At 52.8% G+C, this 23,106-nt stretch overlaps 1 protein-coding gene across 1 annotated transcript in view; it reads left to right on the top strand.

Moving 5' to 3' along the window:
- The window catches only part of LOC121274586 (cathepsin F-like), a 29,458-nt gene extending 6,606 nt beyond the window's left edge, over positions 1-22,852 (top strand). Inside the window, exons 5-12 of the mRNA XM_041181917.1 lie at positions 3,574-3,740; positions 4,677-4,773; positions 4,933-5,013; positions 6,996-7,115; positions 7,940-8,004; positions 14,002-14,092; positions 17,615-17,673; positions 22,144-22,852. Of these exons, the coding sequence (XP_041037851.1) occupies positions 3,574-3,740; positions 4,677-4,773; positions 4,933-5,013; positions 6,996-7,115; positions 7,940-8,004; positions 14,002-14,092; positions 17,615-17,673; positions 22,144-22,215 (752 nt within the window). The 3' untranslated portion in view covers positions 22,216-22,852. The remainder of the gene's footprint in view (positions 1-3,573; positions 3,741-4,676; positions 4,774-4,932; positions 5,014-6,995; positions 7,116-7,939; positions 8,005-14,001; positions 14,093-17,614; positions 17,674-22,143) is intronic.
- The last annotated feature ends 254 nt before the right edge of the window (positions 22,853-23,106 follow it).

Raw genomic sequence — 23,106 nt, 5'->3', positions numbered from 1 at the left:
ACTTCCAATAGTGGCTGTGGGACCCATCAAGTCCAACTGAGAGGCCAGAAGGGCCTCAGTTTAACATCTCGCCCAAAATCGGCATCGAAACAGTGTAGCACTCCCTCAGTACTGACCCTCTGACAGTGCAGCACTCCCTCAGTACTGACCCTCCGACAGTGCAGCGCTCCCTCAGTACTGACCCTCCGACAGTGCAGCACTCCCTCCGTACTGACCCTCCGACAGTGCAGCACTCCCTCAGTACTGACCCTCCAACAGTGCAGCACGCCCTCAGTACTGACCCTCCGACAGTGCAGCGCTCCCTCAGTACTGAACCTCCGACAGTGCAGCACTCCCTCAGTACTGACCCTCCGACAGTGCAGCACTCCCTCAGTACTGACCCTCCGACAGTGCAGCGAACCCTCAGTACTGAACCTCCGACAGTGCAGCACTCCCTCAGTACTGACCCTCTGACAGTGCAGCACTCCCTCAGCACTGAACCTCCGACAGTGCAGCACTCCCTCAGTACTGACCCTCTGACAGTGCAGCGCTCCCTCAGTACTGACCCTCTGACAGTGCAGCACTCCCTCAGTACTGACCCTCCGACAGTGCAGCACTCCCTCAGTGCTGACCCTCCAACAGTGCAGCACTCCCTCAGTACTGACCCTCCGACAGTGCAGCACTCCCTCAGTACTGACCCTCCAACAGTGCAGCACTCCCTCAGTACTGACCCTCCGACAGTGCAGCACTCCCTCAGTACTGACCCTCCGACAGTGCAGCACTCCCTCAGTACTGACCCTCCGACAGTGCAGCACTCCCTCAGTACTGACCCTCCGACAGTGCAGCACTCCCTCAGTACTGACCCTCCGACAGTGCAGCACTCCCTCAGTACTGACCCTCCGACAGTGCAGCACTCCCTCAGTACTGACCCTCCGACAGTGCAGCACTCCCTCAGTACAGAGCCTCCGACTGTGCAGCGCTCCCTCAGCACTGACCCTCCGACTGTGCAGCACTCCCTCAGCACTGAACCTCTGACAGTGCAGCACTCCCTCAGCACTGACCCTCCGACAGTGCAGCACTCCCTCAGTACTGACCCTCCGACAGTGCAGCACTCCCTCAGTACTGACCCTCCGACAGTGCAGCACTCCCTCAGTACTGACCCTCCGACAGTGCAGCACTCCCTCAGTACTGACCCTCCGACAGTGCAGCACTCCCTCAGTACTGACCCTCCGACAGTGCAGCACTCCCTCAGTACTGACCCTCCGACAGTGCAGCACTCCCTCAGTACTGACCCTCCGACAGTGCAGCACTCCCTCAGTACTGACCCTCCGACAGTGCAGCACTCCCTCAGTACTGACCCTCCGACAGTGCAGCACTCCCTCAGTACTGACCCTCCGACAGTGTAGCACTCCCTCAGTACTGAACCTCTGACAGTGCAGCACTCCCTCAGTACTGACCCTCCGACAGTGCAGCACTCCCTCAGCACTGAACCTCCGACAGTGCAGCACTCCCTCAGCACTGAACCTCTGACAGTGCAGCACTCCCTCAGCACTGACCCTCCGACAGTGCAGCACTCCCTCAGTACTGACCCTCCGACAGTGCAGCACTCCCTCAGTACTGACCCTCCGACAGTGCAGCACTCCCTCAGTACTGACCCTCCGACAGTGCAGCACTCCCTCATTACTGACCTTTCGACAGTGCAGTGCTCCCTCAGTACTGACCCTCTGACAGTGCAGCACTCCCTCATTACTGACCTTTCGACAGTGCAGTGCTCCCTCAGTACTGACCCTCTGACAGTGCAGCACTCCCTCAGTACTGACCCTCCGACAGTGCAGCACTCCCTCAGTACAGAGTCTCCGACAGTGCAGCGCTCCCTCAGCACTGACCCTCCGACAGCGCAGCACTCCCTCAGCACTGAACCTCCGACAGTGCAGCACTCCCTCAGTACTGACCCTCTGACAGTGCAGTGCTCCCTCAGTACTGACCCTCTGACAGTGCAGTGCTCCCTCAGTACTGACCCTCTGACAGTGCAGCGCTCCCTCAGTGCTGACCCTCCGACAATGCAGCACTCCCTCAGTACTGACCCTCTGACAGTGCAGCACTCCCTCAGTACTGGCACTGGGAGTGCCGACCTGGTGATGGGTGCGAGTCTCTGCTGTGGGACTCGAACCCACATCCTTCTAACGTAGAGGTGTGATACCCCACAGAGGTCAGCAGGAAAGGAACAAATTAATTCTTAGACACGGAGATGCCAGTCCCAGCTGTACGGGCAATATTTACAAATTCCTTTTAGTCCTTCACGGTATGGAACATCACTGGCTAGGCCAGTATTTATTGCCCATCCCTAACTGCCCTTGAGAAGGCAGTGGTGGTGAGCCACCTTCTTGAGCCGCTGCAGTCCAGGTGCTGTTGACCAAGGCCAGACAGCCTCTCCAGTTTTATCATCACTCCGCTTCCCTGCAATAGCTGAGTGACTTGCTCAGATATTTCAACATCAACCACATCACTGTGGGGTCTGGAGTCACGTGTAGGCCCAGACCGGGTAAGGACAGCAGATTTCCCTCCCTAAAGGGGACATTAGTGAACCAGGTGGGTTTTTATAATAATTGAGTAGTTTTCAATTCCAGATTTGATGAATTCCTCATATTTAAACTCCACCAGGTGCAGCCGTGTGGGGATTTGAACCTGTGCCTCCAGGACCATTAGTCCGGTCTGGGTTACAGGCCCAGCATGACCCCTACCCCACCATTCCCCTGCTGACCAGCTCCAGCGGGGGCAGCAGGTGAACATGAGGCAGCTGAAAGAGATGGGGGAAGGGATCTCCGGAGTCGGTCTGTGTCTGCGGTGAGCAGCCCATCTCCCAAACCCAGAGCAGATGCTGCTGAGGTGGGGAGAGGGGGAGATGGGGAGATCTCAGAGAGGTCCATCATCCACCGCCCTGGGTGAAATACAGCTCCTCCAAAACTGCAGCCCCGACCCTAACTCGCACTAACGTGAAAGACCCGAGCTTGGAGATTGGGGCATCCAAATAGCACAGGAGGCCAATCAGCCCATCACCTCTGTGCTGGCCCTTCAAAAGAGTATTCAATTAGTCCTGTCCTCCCCCTACCATATCCCACTCTTTCCCTATATTCCTGTAAATTTTTCTCCTTCAAGTATTTGTCCAATTTCCCTTTGGAAAGCTCCTATTGAATCTGCTTCCGCCGCCCTTTCAGGCAGCGCCTTCCAGATCACAACAACTCGCTGTGTAATAAAACATTCTCCTCATCTCCCCCCTCTGGTCCTTTTACTGATTCTCTTCAATCTGTGTCCCCTCTGGTTACCAACCCTCCTGCCATTGGAATGTGTTTCTCCATAATTACTCGATCCAAACCCCTCATGATTCTGCACACCTCGATTAAATTCCCCCTTAACCTTCTCTGCTCTCAGGAGAATATTCCCGGCTTCTCCAGTCTCTCTGCATTAACTGAACTGCTCCCCATGCATCGTTCAGCTTCTCTCCAGCCCTGGAGACATGAGCTTCACTCCTGCCTGGCACAATGAGCTGTCTGTAGACTGGTTGCAGAGTTTCTTTAATTGTTTTTCTTTTAACAGATGAAGAATTTGGTGCTTTTTACCTCAACCCAATAATCAGTAATAACAACGACACTTGGCCAGAGGAGGCCCATTGGACAGAATCAAGCGGGCGACTGACAAACCTGTCAGCACCCGTTAGGTTTAATTGGAAGAAGATGGGAGCAGTGACCAAAGTTAAAGATCAGGTATAATCAGTGCACATCAAACACCCCAGGACAGGTACAGCACGGGGTTAGATACAGAGTAAAGCTGCCTCTACACTGTCCCCATCAAACACTCCCAGGACAGGTACAGCACGGGGTTAGATACAGAGTAAAGCTGCCTCTACACTGTCCCCTTCAAACACTCCCAGGACAGGTACAGCACGGGGTTAGATACAGAGTAACGCTCCCTCTACACTGTCCCCATCAAACACTCCCAGGACAGGTACAGCACAGGGTTAGATACAGAGTAAATCATCCTCTACACTGTCCCCATCAAACCCTCCCTCCTGTATTTTTTCATATACCACATTACTTGTTTCCAATCCGTATGGATAGTTAACAATTCTGTCACCAATATCTAGCAAATTTAATGACTCTGTTTTTGCTGGGGCCCATGATGACCTCCTCCAACCTCCAACAATGAAAGCTACATTTATATAGCACCTTTAACAAGATGAATAAACCTGAGGGACTTTTTAGGAGCGATTATCAAACAGAATTAAACCCTAAGCCACGTAAGGAGAATTTAGCCACAGGTGACACAAAAGCTCCGTCAAAGAGGTTGGTTTTAAGGAGCGTCTTAAAGGAGGAGGGAGGGAGAGAGAGAGAGAGAGAGGGGCGGAGAGTTTTCGAGGGGGATTTCCAGAGCTTGGGGGGCGCCCCCCCCCCCAGTCAGCCGAAGACCCGGCTGCCCAACGGTGGAGCGATCAGAACATGCGAGAGCCCGAGTGTCGGAGGAGCGCAGGGATCTCGGAAAAGGCTCCTGCTGGGGTGGGGGGGGGGGGTTAGGTCCGACGAACGCTCAGTGTGTTGGGGAGCTGGAGGGCATCACAGAGGTTGGGCAGGTGGGCAGCGTGGGTTTCTGCTGGAGGGAATACCAGTCTGCTGGCAGCCCAACCTTCTCTCATTCGCCTGCAGAGACGCTGTGGATGCTGTTGGGCTTTCGGCGCGGTGGCTAATATCGAGTCGATGTGGTTCATCAAGACAAAGCAGCTGAAGGAACTGTCGGAGCAAGGTAATTGGGAGGGGCATTTCCCTTCCTTACTCCCCCCCCCACCACCCCCCCAACTCAGCATTCTTCCATTATCTTTGAAACCTGTGGCCCTGTTGCTTCAGGGTCCTTCACTGTGACTGGAGTCTGAACGTGTTATTAATTGATTTATCTCCCATTCAGAGCTGGTTGACTGTGATACTTTAGACAAGGGCTGCAAAGGAGGTTACCCCTACAACGCTTTCAACTCGATTGTTCAATTAGGTAAGATTCACGAGAACGATCCCAGGAATGAAAGGCTTAACATATGAGGAACGTTTGAAGACTCTGGGTCTATACTCGATGGGGTTTAGAAGGATGAGGGGGGATCTGATTGAACCTTACAGAATACTGAAAGGCCTGGATAGAGTGGACGTGGGGAAGATGTTTCCATTAGTAGGAGAGACTAGGACCCAAGGGCACAGCCTCAGAGTAAAGGGAAGACCTTTTAGAATAGAGATGAGGAGAAATTTCTTTAGCCAGAGAGTGGTGAATCTATGGAATTCATTGCCACAGAAGGCTGTGGAGGCCAGGTCATTGAGTGTATTTAAGAGCGAGATAGATAGGTTCTTGATTGGTAAGGGGATCAAAGGTTACGGGGAGAAGGCGGGAGAATGGGGTTGAGAAACTTATCAGCCATGATTGAATGGTGGAGCAGACTCGATGGGCTGAATGGCCTAATTTCTGCTCCTATGCCTTATGGTCTTATGGTAAGGAAATCAGGCGCAGAAAGAGAAATCAAGGGAGGAGAGGAAGATTGGACTTTGCCTAAAAGTGAGACATGTTGCTGAAGCTTTTCGTCTTGCACTCATCAAGACAAACACACCCAATACCAAAGTTCAAACCATTTTTACTACAGGTGAAAAAGGGTGCTGATTGGTTGGCAAGTTGTCTCGAATTGGCCAAGGTGCTGTTGTGGAGAAAGCAATGGGGCTCCCCAAGCTCCCGAGTCATCCAAAAATGGCGCAAGACTTGGACAGATTCCTTTTGTTTGCTGGGAATGGGTCCCTCTGTGTGAATGTATGTCACTTCTAGCAGGGGTAAATGAGCCACGTTACGAGCTGGACTGATTATCATAAATTGGTTGTTAGTGTAGTCATCGGCGCACTCAGGATTGTTCAGAAGATGCTATCCAATCACGGCATCACATCGAACAATAGGCATTTGGTTTTGGGTTTTACTAGCGTGGGCTTGTTGCGTGTGGTCTGTATGCTGCCTATTACGAACAGCCAAAGGAACATGCTGCTTGATTCGATCAGCCAATCACTGGGACGTATGGACCACACACCCGGCATCCCATTGGCACTGAATTTCATACACAACGCTGCTTAATAGTGTGGTAGGCCGGACATCAATTTGGACTGATGGCCGCATCCTGTTAGTGGAAAACACCACTCAGATAACCACCACATAGGGGCAGGCGTGAAAAGTAATGAGGACTGGATTACGAGTGAGTGAGAGAAAGGCACAAATAGGAGGAGTTAGAAAAAGAAATGTTAATTTTTGAATTAAGAAAAAAAGCCTCCAAGAACAATTTAAAACCTGAAGGAATGAAAGTCCCTAGTGGCAGTGCAGGAACGCAATGCTCCCCATTATTCCTTACGCTGTTAAGTACCAGCCCTAACTTGCTGCAGTGCATTTAATGTGTAATTACTGCTATGAGCCCCAGCCTTATTGTCCCAGTAGACATTCGTTCACTTTTCTGCATTCATTCTGAGGAGTCACTGGGCAAGGCGAGCATTTAGCAACCATCCCATGTCGCTCTTGAGAAGGTGTGGTCAACAGCAACAACTTGAATTTATATAGCACATTTGACATGGCAAAATGCCCAAAGGAGACACATGAGGAGATATTTTGGGCCTGGTGACCAAGAGCTCGGTCGAAGAGGTCGATTTTAAGGAGCGTCTCAAAGGAGGACAGAGAGAGGGAGAGAGAGAGCGAGGCAGAGCGGTTTAGGGAGGGAATTCCCGAGCTGAGGGTCCCAGGCAGCAGAAGGCACGGCCGCCCAATGGTGGGGCGATTAAAATCGGGGGGGGTGGGGGATACTCAGGAGGAGCGCGGAGTCCTCGGAGGGTTGTGGGGGCTGGAGGAGGTTATGGTGATAGGGAGGGGATGAAGGGAGGAATTTAAACACTGGCCAACATGTGTGTTATTGGGCTGAAGCCTATCCTCATTTTAAAGCAAAGCTCTGCTCTTTTTATCAACAGGGGGAATGATGCGTTCAAAAGACTACAGATATAAAGGCAGAATGAATGTCTGCACTTTCAAACCGTCCGAAGTCATTGCAAAAATTCAGACCTATCGAAATATCCGACCACATGAAGAGGGTGAGTTGTCGGTCAAGACAGGTAAAAGTTTTGGCAGAAAGGGGAGATGCAAGTGCGTAGATTCCTGATCGCCACGCCCCTGACCCCTGACCCCCTACACCATGCCCCTGACCCCTGACCCCCTACACCATGCCCCTGACCCCTGACCCCCTACACCACATCCCTGACCCCTGACCCCCTACACCACGCCCCTGACCCCTGACCCCCTACACCACGCCCCTGACCCCCAACATCACGTCCCTGACCTCCTACATCACGCTTCTGACCCCTGACCCCCTACACCATGCCCCTTCACCCCCACCCCCAACACCACGCCCTCCAAACCACCCCCCTCAACACCACCATTTGCAGCCCACTAAGAGGCAACTGACCTGTGAGGAGAAGCCGAGACTGAAGGCCCGTATTTCTATAGCGCCTTTCACAGCCTCAAGTCGCCCCACCCCCACCCCACCCGCCCCCCCCCCCACCCCCCGCCACCAACCCCGATGACAACGCACTTTACAGTCAAGGAGGGGCATTCGGAGCGTGGTCACTGTCGCAACGTAGGAAACGCGGCAGCCAGTTTGCGCACAGCAGGATCCCACAACGCTCAATGAGGTCATGGCCGGGTCATCTGATTTTTAGGTGTTGGTCGCTGAGGGGGCTAGACAGGGAAACATTGAGAACTTCATCACCCACCCCCCAACCCTCTTCAATTATCGCCTCACCAAAAAAGGAATCTTGGTCTGAATGCCCCTAACTGATGGGATTAGGGGGTGGGAGATGGGCTGAATGGACTCATCTCAGCTTTCCCCTCACACTCTCAAATTCAAATTCTGTTTCAGAAATGGCAGCGTGGTTGGCTCGAAAAGGCCCAATCGTAGTTACCATGAATGCAGGCGCCATGAAGGTAAGACCCTCTGTCCATTCCTGCCCTATCCTTCCTTTATGGGCGTATTTCCCTGGCTCCACCAGTGCCACGTCACCACTAACTGGGCACAACGGCGGTTAAGCATGCCAGCCGGTGAGCTGGGTCCCTCTCTCTGGGCTGCTGTCCCCCAGCTGGGAGTGATCCCTCATCGGTAGGCCCGAGGCTCACAACTGGGCCTCAGGCTTCATTATCGCCAGGCCGACGAGCTGTGGGCTCCTGCTGGGCTTCCCCGGGTAGCTGGCCAGACAAGAGTGGGGGTGGGGGTGGGATTGGGGGGTGTGGGGGGGAGTTCTGTTCTAAACTGGTGTCACCGCCAGTGGCCTTCAGGTAGAAGCGGCCCTTAGCCCTTTGGTTGACAAACACCCATCAACCTCGGGATTTAAAATGAACAATCGATTGAACATCGGTTGCCGCTCGTGGAAGAGGATTTCCGAATTTCTCCCGATAGGCGGCACTCTCCCGGCCCCCTGGAGCCGGGTGTCATGGTGGGCACGAGCGGACAAAATGGTGGGAAGGCCAAAACAAAAATCGGTTTCGCGCCGTTCGTACAATGACGGGCGGGCTGCATTTCCTGCAATCGAACGGTGCGGTGGGGGGGAGCTTAATACGCCCCCATTTCACTATAGGCCCAGCTCGCCCAGTGCCAGGCTTTGCTGGCAGCACCCACATCACTCTTAAAGGGGCTCACGGGCAGGTCTCCACCTACCGGACCGGCCGTGAGGCCGGGGCAGGCTTCTCGACGGCTGCGGGGCTAGTGCTTGCTGGGGGGAGGGGGAGAAGTGGCCTCAGGCAAGGGAAGAGGCTGCAGGGCGAGGGATGTGCTGGGGAAAGGAGGGTCTCCCAGGGTGTGTGTGTGTGTGGGCGGGGGGGAGGCGGTGGGGGGCACATGTTGATCTGTGCAAGAGGCCTCAAGATGGTGAGGGCTGAGGAGGCAGATTGGTGGCTGGGCCCAGCATTTATTGCCCATCCCTAATTGCCCCCTTGAGAAGGTGGGGGGTGAACCGCCTTCTTGAGCCGCTGCAGTCCCTGGGGTGTAGGTACACCCACCGTGCTGTTAGGGAGTTCCAGGATTCTGACCCAGCGACAGTGAAGGAACGGCCGATATGTTTCCAAGTCAGGGTGGTGAGTGACTTGGAGGGGAACTTGCAGGTGGTGGTGTTCCCCATGTGTCTGCTGCCCTTGCCCTTCTAGATGGTAGAGGTCGTGGGTTTGGAAGGTGCTGTCGAAGGAGCCTTGGTGAGTTGCTGCAGTGCATCTTGTAGATGGTACACACACTGCTGCTACTGTGCGTCGGTGGTGGAGGGAGTGAATGTTTGTGGATGGGGTGACAATCAAGCGGGGCTGCTTTGTCCTGGATGGTGTCGAGCTTTTTGAGTGTCGTGGGAGCTGCACTCATCCAGGCAAGTGGGGAGTATTCCATCACACTCCTGACTTGTGCCTTGTAGATGGTGGACAGGCTTTGGGGAGTCAGGAGGTGAGTTAACTCACTGCAGGATTCCCAGCCTCTGACCTGCTCTTGTAGCCACAGTATTTATATGGCTGGTCCAGTTCAGTTTCTGGTTAATGGTAACTCCAGGATGTTGATACTTGGGGATTCAGAGATGGTAATGCTAATTAACAAATTGGAGCAATGGTTAGATTCTCTCTTGTTGGAGATGGTCATTGCCTGACACTTGTGTGACACGAATGTTACTTGCCACTTGTCAGCCCAAGCCTGGATATTGTCCAGTTCTTGTTGCATTTGGACATGGACTGCTTCAGTATCTGAGGAGTTGTGAATGGTGCTGAACATTGTGCAACCATCAGCGAACATCCCCACTTCTGACCTTATGATGGAAGGAAGGTCATTGATGAAGCAGCTGAAGATGGTTGGGCCGAGGACACTACCCTGAGGAACTCCTGCAGTGATGTCCTGGAGCTGAGATGACCGACCTCCAACAACCACAACCATCTTCCTTTGTGCTAGGTATGACTCCAATCAGCAGAGAGTTTTCCCCTGATTCCCATTGACTCCAGTTTTACTGGGGCTCCTTGATGCCACACTCAGTCAAATGTGGCCTTGATGTCAAGGGCAGTCACTCTCACCTCACCTGAGGAGTTCAGCTCTTTTGTCCATGTTTGAACCAAGGCTGTAATGAGGTCAGGAACTGAGTGGCCCTGACGGAACCCAAACTGGGCATCAGTGAGCAGGTTATTGCTAAGTAAGTGCCGCTTGATAGCACTGTTGATGACCCCTTCCATCACTTTACTGATGATGAAGAGTCGACTGATGGGGGGTAATTGGCCGGGTTGGATTTGTCCTGTTTTTGTGTACAGGACATACCTGGGCAATTTTCCACATAGCTGGGTAGATGCCAGTGTTGTAGCTGTACTGGAACAGCTTGGCTAGGGACATGGCAAGTTCTGGAGCACGAGTCTTCAGCACTATTGCTGGAATATTGTCAGGGCCCATAGCCTTTGCATTATCCAGTGCCTTCAGCCGTTTCTTGGTATCACATGGAGAGAATCGAATTGGCTGAAGACTGGCATCTGTGATGCTGGGGACCTCTGGAGGAGGCTGAGATGGATCATCCACTTGGCACTTCTGGCTGAAGATTGTAGCAAATGTTTCAGCCTTATCTTTTACACTGATGTGCTGGGCTCCTCCATCATTGAGGATGGGGATATTTGTGGAAACTCCTCCTCCAGTGAGTTGTTTAATCATCCTCCACCATTCACAACTGGATGTGGCAGGACTGCAGAGCTTAGATCTGATCTGTTGGTTGTGGGATCGCTTATCTCTGTCTATCACTTGCTGCTTATGCTGTTTGTAACACAATTATCCCTGTGTTATAGCTTCACCAGGTTGACACCTCATTTTTAGGTGTGCCTGGTGCTGCTCCTGACATGCCCTCCTGCACTCTTCATTGAACCAGGGTGTGTGTGTGTGTGTGTGAGAGAGAGTGAGTGGTGATGTCCCTTGAGCTGGCAGTGAGTGAGATGCCAGCGGGTGTGCGATGGGCTTGTGTGAGGGTGTGAGTTTAGAGCGGTGAGCTGGCTGCCTTACCTTGACGGCACGGGTGAGATCGTTCATCCTCCTTCTGCGCCGGGGCCTCTTCTGTGCAGCGTTGGCACTGACCACCGCTGGCAGCACCTCCCAAGCCGGAGCGGTGATGCAGATGGACCTGCTGCGACCAGTCCGAGGGGCTGAGGAGAAGGAGTTGGGGGGTGGGGGGGGCGCGGGGGGGTAGATGCGGCGGGGGTAGGGGGGTGGCCGTAGTCTGATCACCTTTTGGGGTGACCTCCTCCTGCGCAGGAGCTCCGGGTTGGGTGGCGCCCGCGTGGTGGGCAAATCGGAGGTTGCCCGCCAGAGAAACGGCGTTTCCCGGGAATGCCGGAGTAACGAGGCGGGAATGCGCCGATACCTTGTGGGGGGGGGGGTGGTGGGTGGAAAGCGAGTAAGAAACGTCCTTCCTCCTGCCCGCTGCTGGACTTGGCACCAATCGGGTGGGCGGGGCAATTCCCCACGTGGGCGCAGGAGTGTTTCCTAATCTCCCTCCCGAAAGACCAGGCTCTCGTTTTTAGACTCTGCCCCCCACCCCCCCACTCCTCCACGCCGCCCGCCCCCCCCACCCCTCCCCCCAACGTCCTAGACTCCCCCGACCAGCGGGAAATATTTCCCCTCTATCCACCCTACCAGTTGCTCTTCATATCTCAAACTTTGATCAAATCTGCCCCCCCCACCCCCTTAACCGTCCGTATTCCGGGGAATACAACCCCAGTTTGTGCCACCTCCCCCCGTGATTTAACCCTTGCAGCCCAAGGGTCCCGACAAAGCCTCCCGTTTGCCATCGATGGGCATAATGGGCCTGGGGATAAGGGGGAGGTTTCCCCTCCGTCATCCAATGAGTGGTTGGGGTACGCAGCCCCTCCCCACCACCACCCCCCCCCCTCCCTCCTCCTCCCTCCCCGGGTACCGGCCACCCTGCAGCCATTTTAGGCTCGAAGGAGTGTTGATTGGTCGACTGGCTGGAGGCGGGGCTTCTGCCTGTCAGTCGGCAGGCAGAAGCCCCGCCTCTGTGATCTGGTCCCAGCGGCGCCGCCGGCCGCGGTGGCCAGGACCGGGACTGCAAGCAGCTCCCGAGAGTCAAGGGCCCGGAACCCCCGGGGCCGGGTGGGGGGTGGGGGGTGGTCTCGTGGCGGGGTGGGGGGAGCTGAGGCCCCGGTGCGGGGTGGGGGGAGAGGTGTGGAGTGGGGAGAGGGTCAGTGGGGATCTCAGTGGAGAGGCCGTGGGTGGGGGTGAGGGGGAGGGGAAGATGCCCGGTGTTAAACGGAGGCCGTTGATGGAGATGCCCTGCCCACTGTTCCCCTCCCCTCCCCCCCCACTCCACCCACAACCACCTTTCTGCCCCTTCCCACCCGACTCGCCAGGCACCCCCCTCCCTCCCTTCCCCTCCCACCCCCCACCCCGTCTACTCCTGACCTCTTCCCGCCAACCTGAAATTTGAGGCCGGGTGGGGAGCAGCCCTTCACCGGTCATTAATTGCCCCCTCGGGGGCCGCAGCTGGGGCAAGGAATGGCGTAGGCCTCGCTCGGCCCGGCTGCTAAACCGCAGGCACGCCGGGGAGGCCGGGGAGGCCAGGGCGGCTGTGTGAAGGCCATGTGGGGGGTGGGGGGGAGGGGAGGGGAGGGCGTGGGGGGCAGCTATACCAGCCCTACCCCCTCACCCGCTGCCGACCTGCAGGTGGAGGAGTGTGGAATTCAGCCTATGGGGGCGGCGCAGGGACACGCTGAAAGGGGGGAGGGGTTGGCATGTCGGCTTGGTGCCAATTGTCCCTATAAAATGGCCACCTTAGAGGCTCCTACCTGGTGAGACTCGCGTAGGCGGCCAAGACGGTGCATTGGCAACTTCCATAGGGATCCCTGGCAGGAGGGGGCCGGTGGGGTCTGGTGCGCAAACCACCGTTAAGTAGCGGTGGGTTCAGTCTCCCCCATCCCTGGGATTGTGTCAGGGGATGAAGCATAAACAACAATATCCTATCATACCTCCCCCACCCCCCTCTACCACACAAGGGGGAAGAATACATGACAAGGTGATGTTGGTCTGACGGGGGAGAGGGGGTCTTGACAAGGTGGGTGTGGAGAGAATGTTTCCTCTTGTGGGAGAATCTAGAACGAGGGGGGGGGTCATAGTTTAAAAGTAAGGGGTCACCCATTGAAGACGGGGATGAGGAGAAATCTTTCTCTCAGGGGGTCGTGAGTCTTTGGGACCCTCTTCTTCAAAAGGCGGTGGAAGCAGAGACTTTGGATATTTTTAAGACAGAGGTGGATAGATTCTTGATGAACAAGGGGGTGATGAGTTATCAGGGGAGGTGGGAGGCAGGTCTGAGGTCACTATCAGATCAGCCGTGACCTTATTAAATGGCAGAGCAAGATCGAGGGGCTGAATGGCCTCCTTCTGCTCCTCGTTTGTAAGTTGGTATAGTGATAATGTCACTGGACTAGTAATCCCGAGGCCCAGGTTAACGCTCTTGGGGACACGGGTTCAAATCCGCAGCTGGTGGAATTTAAATTCAGTTAATAAATCTGGAATTATAAAGCTAGTCTCAGTGATGGTGACCATGACAACCATCATCGATTGATGTAAAAACCCATCTGGTTCACTAGTGCCCCTTTAGGGAAGGAAATCTGCCCTCCTTACCCGGTCTGGGCCTACACGTGACTCCAGGCCCACAGTAATGTGGTTGACTCTTGGCTGCCCCTCTGAAAGGGCTGAGCAAGGCAGCTCGGTTTTACCAAAACTTGCGACGAGAAAGTAGAACAGGACGGACTTCAGCCGTTCAACGCGGTGGCTCACCAACATGTCCTCGAGGGCAGTTAGGGGCGGGCAACAAACTCCGCATGCTGCCGGCGGTGCCTGCATCCCATGAAAGGTTTAACCAAAAAACACAATGACCTCGATGAAGCTCATCTGATTTACCCTTTGCTTCCCTTCAGGGATACAGGAGAGGGATATCTCGACCTGATACTACAGAGTGCAACCCTGCTGTATTGGATCACGTGGTGCTGATTGTGGGCTATGGCGTAGGTAAGTGATGACTAGTAACCCTCTTAATTGGGTGGGGGAGCTATGACCTGCCGCGCTTTAACAAGCAACTGGATTTTAGAGGCTCCTGACCTCTTCCAATTGGATCGCATTAACATCAGAAAAGTCCAAAGTGGGCTAAGTCAAGGGAATTAAGAGGCGTGTCTTTACTGCGGGGCTAAATGGTGATTAATAGGTCCAGGCAGCGGGCGATCGAGGGGGTTGTCTGACCCGACTGTCTGCCCCTCTTCCGCAGCTACATTCGTGGCTGGATGTCCCTGGAGAGGGAGCAGGAGGTGTCTACTGGCACTGTCGAGGCCTTCCATACCCGGTGGGCACCGCGGGGTCTGGGGTGTTTTATTGACCCCGTTAATCACATTTTGATTTGATGTTTGTAAGTTTCCTTTAAATTTTGCCCTTGGTTTTATAGTTCCCTAATTTAGGGGCTGTGGTTATTTTATCCCTCAGTTTGTTAATCTGGTTTATTTGGGTGGACTCTAAAAGAGTTTATGGTTTCAAGAGATTATTTCAAAAGAAACCCGCCCTGTGCTCTAAATAAAGCTGTTTGAGTGATCTAGCTGCACAATGGTGTGAGATAATGGCCGGGATCCCTCGATCAGCAGTATAGCTGCTCTCTGGGGTGATTCTCCCCACTTGGCCCCACCGAGAATTCCTTCCAGGATCCTCCGATCCCGGCTGAGGAACAACTGGGCAGCTTCTCCCGGGGAACCCCATTGGAGCGGAGAGAGTCCGGGGGAGAGAGAGAGAGAGGGCACACCCCACTCCGGCGAGCACGGGCTGCCATGTTCAGGTCAGTTCAAAGGACTGACCTTTGAGCGCGGGTTAGTGAATGGATGAGGTGAGTAGGTGGCTGAGGGGGCAGGTGGGCGAGAGGGTAGCTGGGTGAGGGGGTGAGGGAGGTGAGGAGGGAGGTGGGTGACAGGGTAGGGGGTGAAGTTTAGGATGGGTGAGTGTGGTGGGTAAGGGTATAGGTAGGTGAATGGTGTCTGGGTGAGTGGTCGATTGGGTGAAGGGGTAGGTGGGTGAGTGGGTAGGTGGGTAGGTAGGGGGAAGGGGGTGAGTGGCTGGGTGAGTGAGTGGGAAGTGGGTGAGGGGGTAGGTGGTTGAGTGGGAAGGGGGGGGTCAGGTGGGAAGGGGGGTGAGGTGGGTGAAGGGGTAGGTGGGTGAGGGGGTGAGGGGTTAGGTGAGTGAGTGGGAAGGTGGGTGAAGGGGTGAGGGTGTGAAGTGGGTGAGGGGGTGAGGGGTTAGGTGGGTGAGTGGGAAGGGGGGTGAGGTAGGTGAGGGGGTGAGGGGTTAGGTGGATGGGTGGATAGTTGGGTGAGGGGATAGGTGGGAAGGTGGGTGAGGTGGGTGAGGGGTTAGGTGAGTGAGTGGGAAGGTGGATGAGGGGATGAGAGGTGAGGCGGGTGAGGGGGTGACGGGTTAGGTGGGTGAGTGGGAAGGGTGAGGAGGTGAGAGGGCAGGTGGGTGAGGGGGTGAGGGGTTAGGTGGGTGAGTGGGAAGGTAGGTGAGGGGGTAGGTGGGTGAGTAGGTGAGGGGGCAGGTGGATGAGGCGTAAGGTGTCAGGTGGGTGAGTGGATAGGTGGGTGAGGGGGGTAGGTGGGTGAAGGGGTGAGGGGTTAGGTGGGGTGTGGGGTGGTGCAGTATTTATCAAGGGTTCCGGGAGGTGTTTGGGGGCTCGTTTATTGTGGAGTTGCCAGTAATTAAACCAACTTTTAAACTGTCTAATATTTCCTGGGTAATATACAATCTGGGAAGTCCCGTGTATCCTGGGAAATCTCCATATCTAGTTCAGAGACGGAAACATTCATAGAGAGGCAGGGAATCTGTGTTCTGTCATTACTGACCCTCTGACAGTGCAGCACTCCCTCAGTACTGACCCTCTGACAGTGCAGCACTCCCTCAGTACTAACCCTCCGACTGTCCAGCACTCCGTCAGTACTGACCCTCTGACAGTGCAGCACTCCCTCAGTACTGACCCTCTGACAGTGCAGCACTCCCTCAGTACTGACCCTCTGACAGTGCAGCACTCCCTCAGTACTGACCATCCGACAGTGCAGCACTCCCTCAGTACTGACCCTCCGACAGTGCAGCACTCCCTCAGTACTGACCCTCCGACAGTGCAGCACTCCCTCAGTACTGACCCTCTGACAGTGCAGCACTCCCTCAGTACTGACCCTCTGAGAGTGCAGCACTCCCTCAGTACTAACCCTCCGACTGTCCAGCACTCCGTCAGTACTGACCCTCTGACAGTGCAGCACTCCCTCAGTACTGACCCTCTGACAGTGCAGCACTCCCTCAGTACTGACCATCCGACAGTGCAGCACTCCCTCAGTACTGACCCTCCGACAGTGCAGCACTCCCTCAGTACTGACCCTCTGACAGTGCAGCACTCCCTCAGTACTGACCCTCTGAGAGTGCAGCACTCCCTCAGTACTAACCCTCCGACTGTCCAGCACTCCGTCAGTACTGACCCTCTGACAGTGCAGCACTCCCTCAGTACTGACCCTCTGACAGTGCAGCACTCCCTCAGTACTGACCATCCGACAGTGCAGCACTCCCTCAGTACTGACCATCCGACAGTGCAGCACTCCCTCAGTACTGACCCTCCGACAGTGCAGCACTCCCTCAGTACTGACCCTCCGACAGTGCAGCACTCCCTCAGTACTGACCCTCCAACAGTGCAGCACTCCCTCAGTACCGAACCTCTGACAGTGGTTCAGGCGAGAGTCAAAGGTCGGGGTCAGAGTGCAGAGGTGATTTGCTCCACCAGTAGGAAGACCGTCCATCCGACCCCAGGACTTGCATTTCTATTGTGCCTTTCACCACCTCAGAATGTCCCAACGTGCTTCACAGACAATGAAATCCTTTTGAAATGTGGTTGTGCGGGGAACACAGCAGCTAGTTTGGAAACAAAACCCTCTTGCTATTTTACTCTCCGGCCCTGTGAGGTCATGTGTGACTTGACTCCACTTTAAGGCCTCTGTGGAATTGGGAGTCCTATTTAAACTTGCTTGTCTCAATTTATAATAGATACCTTCTGGCCTAACGTTGAAGTAATATCCTCAGTTTTGCTTCACCTGCTCCCACTTCATGTGCTTAATGTCTTCGGGAGGGTCACCATCTGAATTTCAGAGGGGAAATTCCTCTAATCCTACCCCCGCCCCACCACCTACCCCCCAACCACCCTCCAGCTCCACGCCTCCCACTTTAAAACAAATCTGTCTGGGCCTCTCCCCCTCTCCGGTGGAATTCTCCGGTTGCCTGGTGACGGGAGGCAAGGCGATATTCCGAGCCGGTTCTCCCACCCAGTGGGAGCCCAGTGGCGCTCGGCTCCTCCCCCGACAACGGGAAGATTGCCGTGTTCAGGAGTAAAGCGCCGGCCTTCACGAAACCTTTGCGAGTGACTGTGGGCTGAGGGGAGGGACAATCCGACAGCGCAATGTCCATTAACAGGAGCGAGGTCTCCATCACTCACTCTGTGTTGCCCTCTCATTCTGACAGCCCGAGGTCATCCTTACTGGATCATCAAGAACAGCTGGGGTGCAGACTGGGGCGAGGAGGTAAGTACTTCCCCATTCGTGCATAAGACCGAGGAGGAGGCCATTCTGCCCCTCGAGCCTGCTCCACCATTCAATAAGATCGCGGCTGATCTGTTTGTGTTTCGAGTTCCACATTCCCATCTGCCCCCGATAACCTTTGATCCCCTTGCCCAACAAGAATCTATCTACCTCCTCCTTAAAAATATTCAGTGACCCCGCCTCCATCGCCTTCTGAGGCCGAGAGTTCCAAACTCGCACAACCCTCTGAGAGAAAACATTTCTCCTCATCTCTGTCCTAAAAGGGCGACCCCTAATTTTAAAACAGTGACCCCCTAGTTCTGGACTCACCCACAAGAGGAAACATCCTTTCCACATCCACCTTGTCAAGGCCGTTCAGGATCTTATACACTTCAATCAAATCACCCCTCACTCTTCTAAACTCCAGTGGAAACAAGCCCAGTCTGTCCAACCTTTCCTCATAAGAGAACCCACTCATTCCAGGTATCAGTCTAGTAAACCTCCTCTGAACGACCTCCAATGTATTTACATCCTTCCTTAAATAAGGAGACCAAAACTGCGCACAGCATTCCAGATGTGGTCTCACCAATGCCCTGTATAACTGAAGCCTAACATCCTCACTTTTATGTGCAATCCCTCTCATAATAAAGGATAGCATTCCATTACCCTACTTAATTACTTTCTCTACCTGCATACTAACATTTTGTGACTCGTGCACTAGAACACCCAGATCCCTCTGTACCTCAGAATTATGCAGCTGCTCTCATTAAGAAAATCTCAGTTTTTTTATTCTCCCTGCCCAAGGGAACAACTTCACATTTTCCCACATTATACTCTATCTGCCAGATTTGCCCCACTCACTCAATTTATCTATATCTGTCTGCAAACTCGTGTCCTCTTCACAACTTACTTTGTCTCATCTGCAAGTTTAACTACCATGCCTTCTCTTTCCTCACTTAAGTCCTTGATGTAAATTGTAAAAGTTGAGGCACCAGCATAGACCCCTGTGGGACTCCAATATCCTGCCAATCAGAAAATGACACATTTATGCGTACTCTGTTTTCTGCCAGCCAGTCAATCTTCTATCCAGGCTAATATGTTACCCCCCACACCATGAGCTATTATTTTCCACAGTAACCTTTGGATGTGGCACTTTATCAAATACCTTCTGGAAATCCAAGTCCAGCACATCTACAGGCTCCCCTTTATCCACCACACATGTTAATCTTTCAAGAAACTCCAATAAATTGGTTAAACATGATTTCCCTTTCACAAAACCATGTTGTCTCTTCCCGATTACCTTTAGTTTTTTTAAGTGCCCAGCTATAATCTCTTTAATGATCGATTCTAACACCTTCCCCATGACAGACGTCAAGTTAACTGGTCTATAGTTTCCTGTTTTCTGTCTCCCTCCCTTCTTGAATAGAGAGGTTATATTTGCTACTTTCCCGTCTGATAGAAACAGTCTCTCCTTATTTACTCTATCAAACCCCCTCATGATGTTAAACGCCTCGATTAAATCTCCCCCTTAACCTTCTCTGCTCTAAGGAGAACAACCCCAGCTTCTCCAGTCTCTCCATATTAACTGAATCCCTGGTCCCATTCAGATAACTCTCCCTCTGCACCCTCTCACAGGCCTTGACATCCTTCCTAAAGTGCGGTGTCCAGAGTGGGACACCATACTCCAGCAAAGAGTTTATATAAGAGTTCACAATAATGCCCTTAACAGTGTCAACAACTCGTCCTGCCACATTCAAAGGTTTAAGTCTCTCTGTTCCTACACACCCTTTAAAATTCAGATCGCCCATTAATCTTCTACACTCGAGGGAATACAGGCCTAATCTGTGCAACCTGTCCTTGTAATCTAACCATTTTAGCCCCAAAAGCCTAGATGAACTGAAAGTCAATGGGCTCTGTCAGAGCACTCCCATCATCTCTTCCCCATGACGTACAGAACTCACTCACTGTGTAGCCCGCCATCTTTTGGTAAATGCCCCCCATATCCCAAGGCTCTCAGTCAGCCCATTCCCTGCCACTACGCCCTGTTCGAAGCTGCGAGCTTATCCAGTATTGCTCCCTCTCCTCTTGGAAAGACTCTGCTCGGACAAGTAAACCCTTCCTGGAAAGTCACCCTTGGTGGGCTGATTAACAATGGGGGGGTGGGGGGCGCATCACGGCCCAATCACAATAAGATCATAAGAAATATGATATAAGTATGTTCCCACCTTCCTAACAGGAGCAGGAGTAGGCCATTCGGCCCCTCGAACCTGCTCTGCCATTCAATAAGATCATCGCTGATCTGGTTGTGGCCTCAACTCCTCTTTGCTGCCTGTCCCCTGGTTACCCTCGACTCCCTTTCCTGTCGAAAATTTACCTCAGCCTTGAATATATTCAATGACCCAGCCTCCACTGCTCTCTGGGGGAGAGAATTCCACAGACTGACCACCCTCTGAGAGAAGAAATTCCTCCTGATCCTCGTCTTAAATGGGAGACCCTTTATTTTGAAACTATGCCCCCCTCGCTCTAGACTCCCCCCACAAGGGGGGAAACATCCTCTCAGCCTCCACCCTTTCCAGCCCCCTCAGAATCTTATGTTTCAATAAGATCACCTCTCATTCTTCCAAATTCCAATGAGTTTAGGCTTAACCTGCTCAACCTTTCCTCATAAGACAAATCCCAGGAATCAGCCGAGTGATCCTTCTCTGAACTGCCTCCAATGCGAGTACATCCCTCCTTAAGTAAGGAGACCAAAACTGCACACAGTGCTCCAGGTGTGGTCTCGCCAATGCCCTGTACAGTTGTAGCAAGGCTTCCCCTCTTTTATATTCCATTCCCCTTGCAATAAATTACAACAACCTATTTGCCTTCCTAATCACTTGCTGTAGCTGCGCGCTAACTTTTCATGATTCATGAACAAGGACACCCAGATCCCTCTGTACCTCAGCATTCTGCAGTCTCCCTCCATTTAAATAATATTCTGCTTCTCTGTTCTTCCTGAGAAAGTGAACAACCTCATATTTCCCTGCATTATACTCCACCTGCCAAATTTTTGCCCATTCACTTAACCTATCCATATCCCTCTGCAGACTCTTTGTATCCTCCTCACAACTTACTTTCCTACTTATCTTTGCGTTGGCAATAAATTTGGCTATGATACATTCGCTTCCTTCATCCAAGTCATCAATATAGATTGTAAATAGTTGAGACCCCAGCACTGGCCCCTGTGGCTCTCCAATAGTTACAGTTTGCTAATCTGAAAATTACCCATTTATTCTGACTCTCTGTTTCTCGTTAGTCATCTAATCCTCTCTTCACGCTAATATATCATCCCCAACACCATGAGCTCCTATCTTGTGTGGTAACAATTTATGTGGCACCTTATCAAATGCTTTATGGAAGGTCAGATGCACCACATTTACTGGTTCCCCTTTATCTACCACGTTTATCACATTCTCAAAGAACACTAACAAATGTATCAACACCAGTGCATGATACAGTAGAGGAGGTGGAGAGAGGGGAGGAGGGGATCACGGGATGGTGTTTGGGAGTGAGAAACCCCTCCCTACCCAACTATAGCCCACAGGTAGGGGGCTGAATCTGAGGCCTCTGTCTGTACCTCAGGATGACAGCGGTTACATGAAAGGAGGAAAGATCTTGTTTTCAAACAGCAGGAGGCCATTCAGCCCATTGTGCCTGTGTCAGCTCTCTGACACAGCATTCCAATTAGCCCCACTGATTTATCCTCTTTCCCCCTCCTGCAAATTTACTTCCCTGCAATCTGAGGAAATTTTGCTGGATTATCGAGGAGCATTCTGGTTTCCAAGGCCAGAGACAGCCCACGCTGTGGTGGGGTGGAGTGGGGGGCAAAGCAGTGACTACTCGCAGGGTCACTAACACTGACTTGGATGGTGGTGTGTTTCCGAGTGAGAGAATGGGGTAATTTCCATTGATTTGTGTGTGGCTCCGATGATGGGAGCATAGTTGGTCACGGTACCACTATTAACAAGCCCATAGATCTTTGGGAATCCCGCTGACTGGATCCCAAAACACAGGGGGAAAAGGGAAAAGGGATTGTTCCATTAGAATCTATCCAATAAGAGTAGTTGGGAAGGAATTGGATCACTGGAATTCTGGCCAATGGGATGGATGAGTCCATTGAAATCCTGGCCAATGAGAATAAGATTACAGTGTTCGTTCTCTCTCTCTCTCTTTCCTTCTCTCTCCCTGCACATCTCTCATTCCCAATATATATACGATATATATGAACACATGATTGAAATCCTGGCCAATGAAAGTAAGATTAGTGTTCTCACTCTCTCTCTATCTCTCTCTCTTTCCTTCTCTCTCTCCCCACATCTCTCTTTCTCGGTATATATACAATATATATGAACACATCATTCACAATGTGGGAAATCTGCACTGTCTCAAAGGTCCGTTGATGTAAGTAATATTTTTCCACCATTTATCCCACAGGGGTACTTCCGTCTCTACCGCGGAGAGAGAGCTTGTGGAATCAACAAGTACCCAGTCACCGCTATCGTCTAATAGAAGGTCTGGCAAGTCGCACGGAGAGACATGGGCAATTCCACCACACGCAGCCCTTCAGAAGATGGGAGCTCAGATTCTCAGCTTAATGCAGCTTCGGTGCTCAAAAGGGGATTGCCCCAGACACCCACCCCCACACCCCCAATCTCCCTCACCCCCACCCCCACCCATTGGCGATGCCGATCGCACTTCCCAATTCCAGTGTCACTCCCTGACCCGCTCAGTATGGGATGTTACACCGGTCTCAGGCACTCTCTAAACGCCCGATTAATGTACAAGTCGCAAGGCCCCATTTCGGATCCAATCGGCAACTGGTTCTGGGTGAAAACAAACCAGAAATGTTGAAGAAAAACGATTGTGTGATTTTGGGAGTTAACTTTTAATGATAACCAACCAATCAGGGGTCACTTGTAATTCTGGCCAATGGGAAGAGAGTAGTCGATTGGCATTCTGGCCAATGGGAAGAGAATTGGTCGATTGTAATTCTGGCCAATGGGAAGTGAGTGTTTGATTGGAATTCTACCTGATTGGAAGGGATTGGTCCATTGTATTGCTGTTGTCCAATTTAACTCAACTCCATCTCAAGCAGATGTGGTTTTCAGCTTTTGCGATAGTTTAATAAAGCAACATGAACATCCCAGTGACTGGAGTTATTTTGTTATCACTATCTCCAGGGAACCCAATCAGCCACTGGCCCAGCCTGTTGACCTGCTAAGTCTTAGAAAGGGGGAATGATGGGGTGAGATGAAGAGAAGGTGAGAGGCGGCTCGAGTGGAGCATTAACACCAGCATGGAGCAGGTGGGCCGAATGGCCTGTTTCTGTGTCAAACACATCGCTTAGATTCCAGTCTGTAACTCATTCCAGGGTATCTGTTATTCTATATATAAACC

Source organism: Carcharodon carcharias, assembly GCF_017639515.1.
Source record: "Carcharodon carcharias isolate sCarCar2 chromosome 37 unlocalized genomic scaffold, sCarCar2.pri SUPER_37_unloc_1, whole genome shotgun sequence".
Taxonomy (NCBI): domain Eukaryota; kingdom Metazoa; phylum Chordata; class Chondrichthyes; order Lamniformes; family Lamnidae; genus Carcharodon; species Carcharodon carcharias.
Note: the sequence above shows the minus strand (reverse complement) of the source record. Positions and strands in the feature narration are given on the sequence as shown.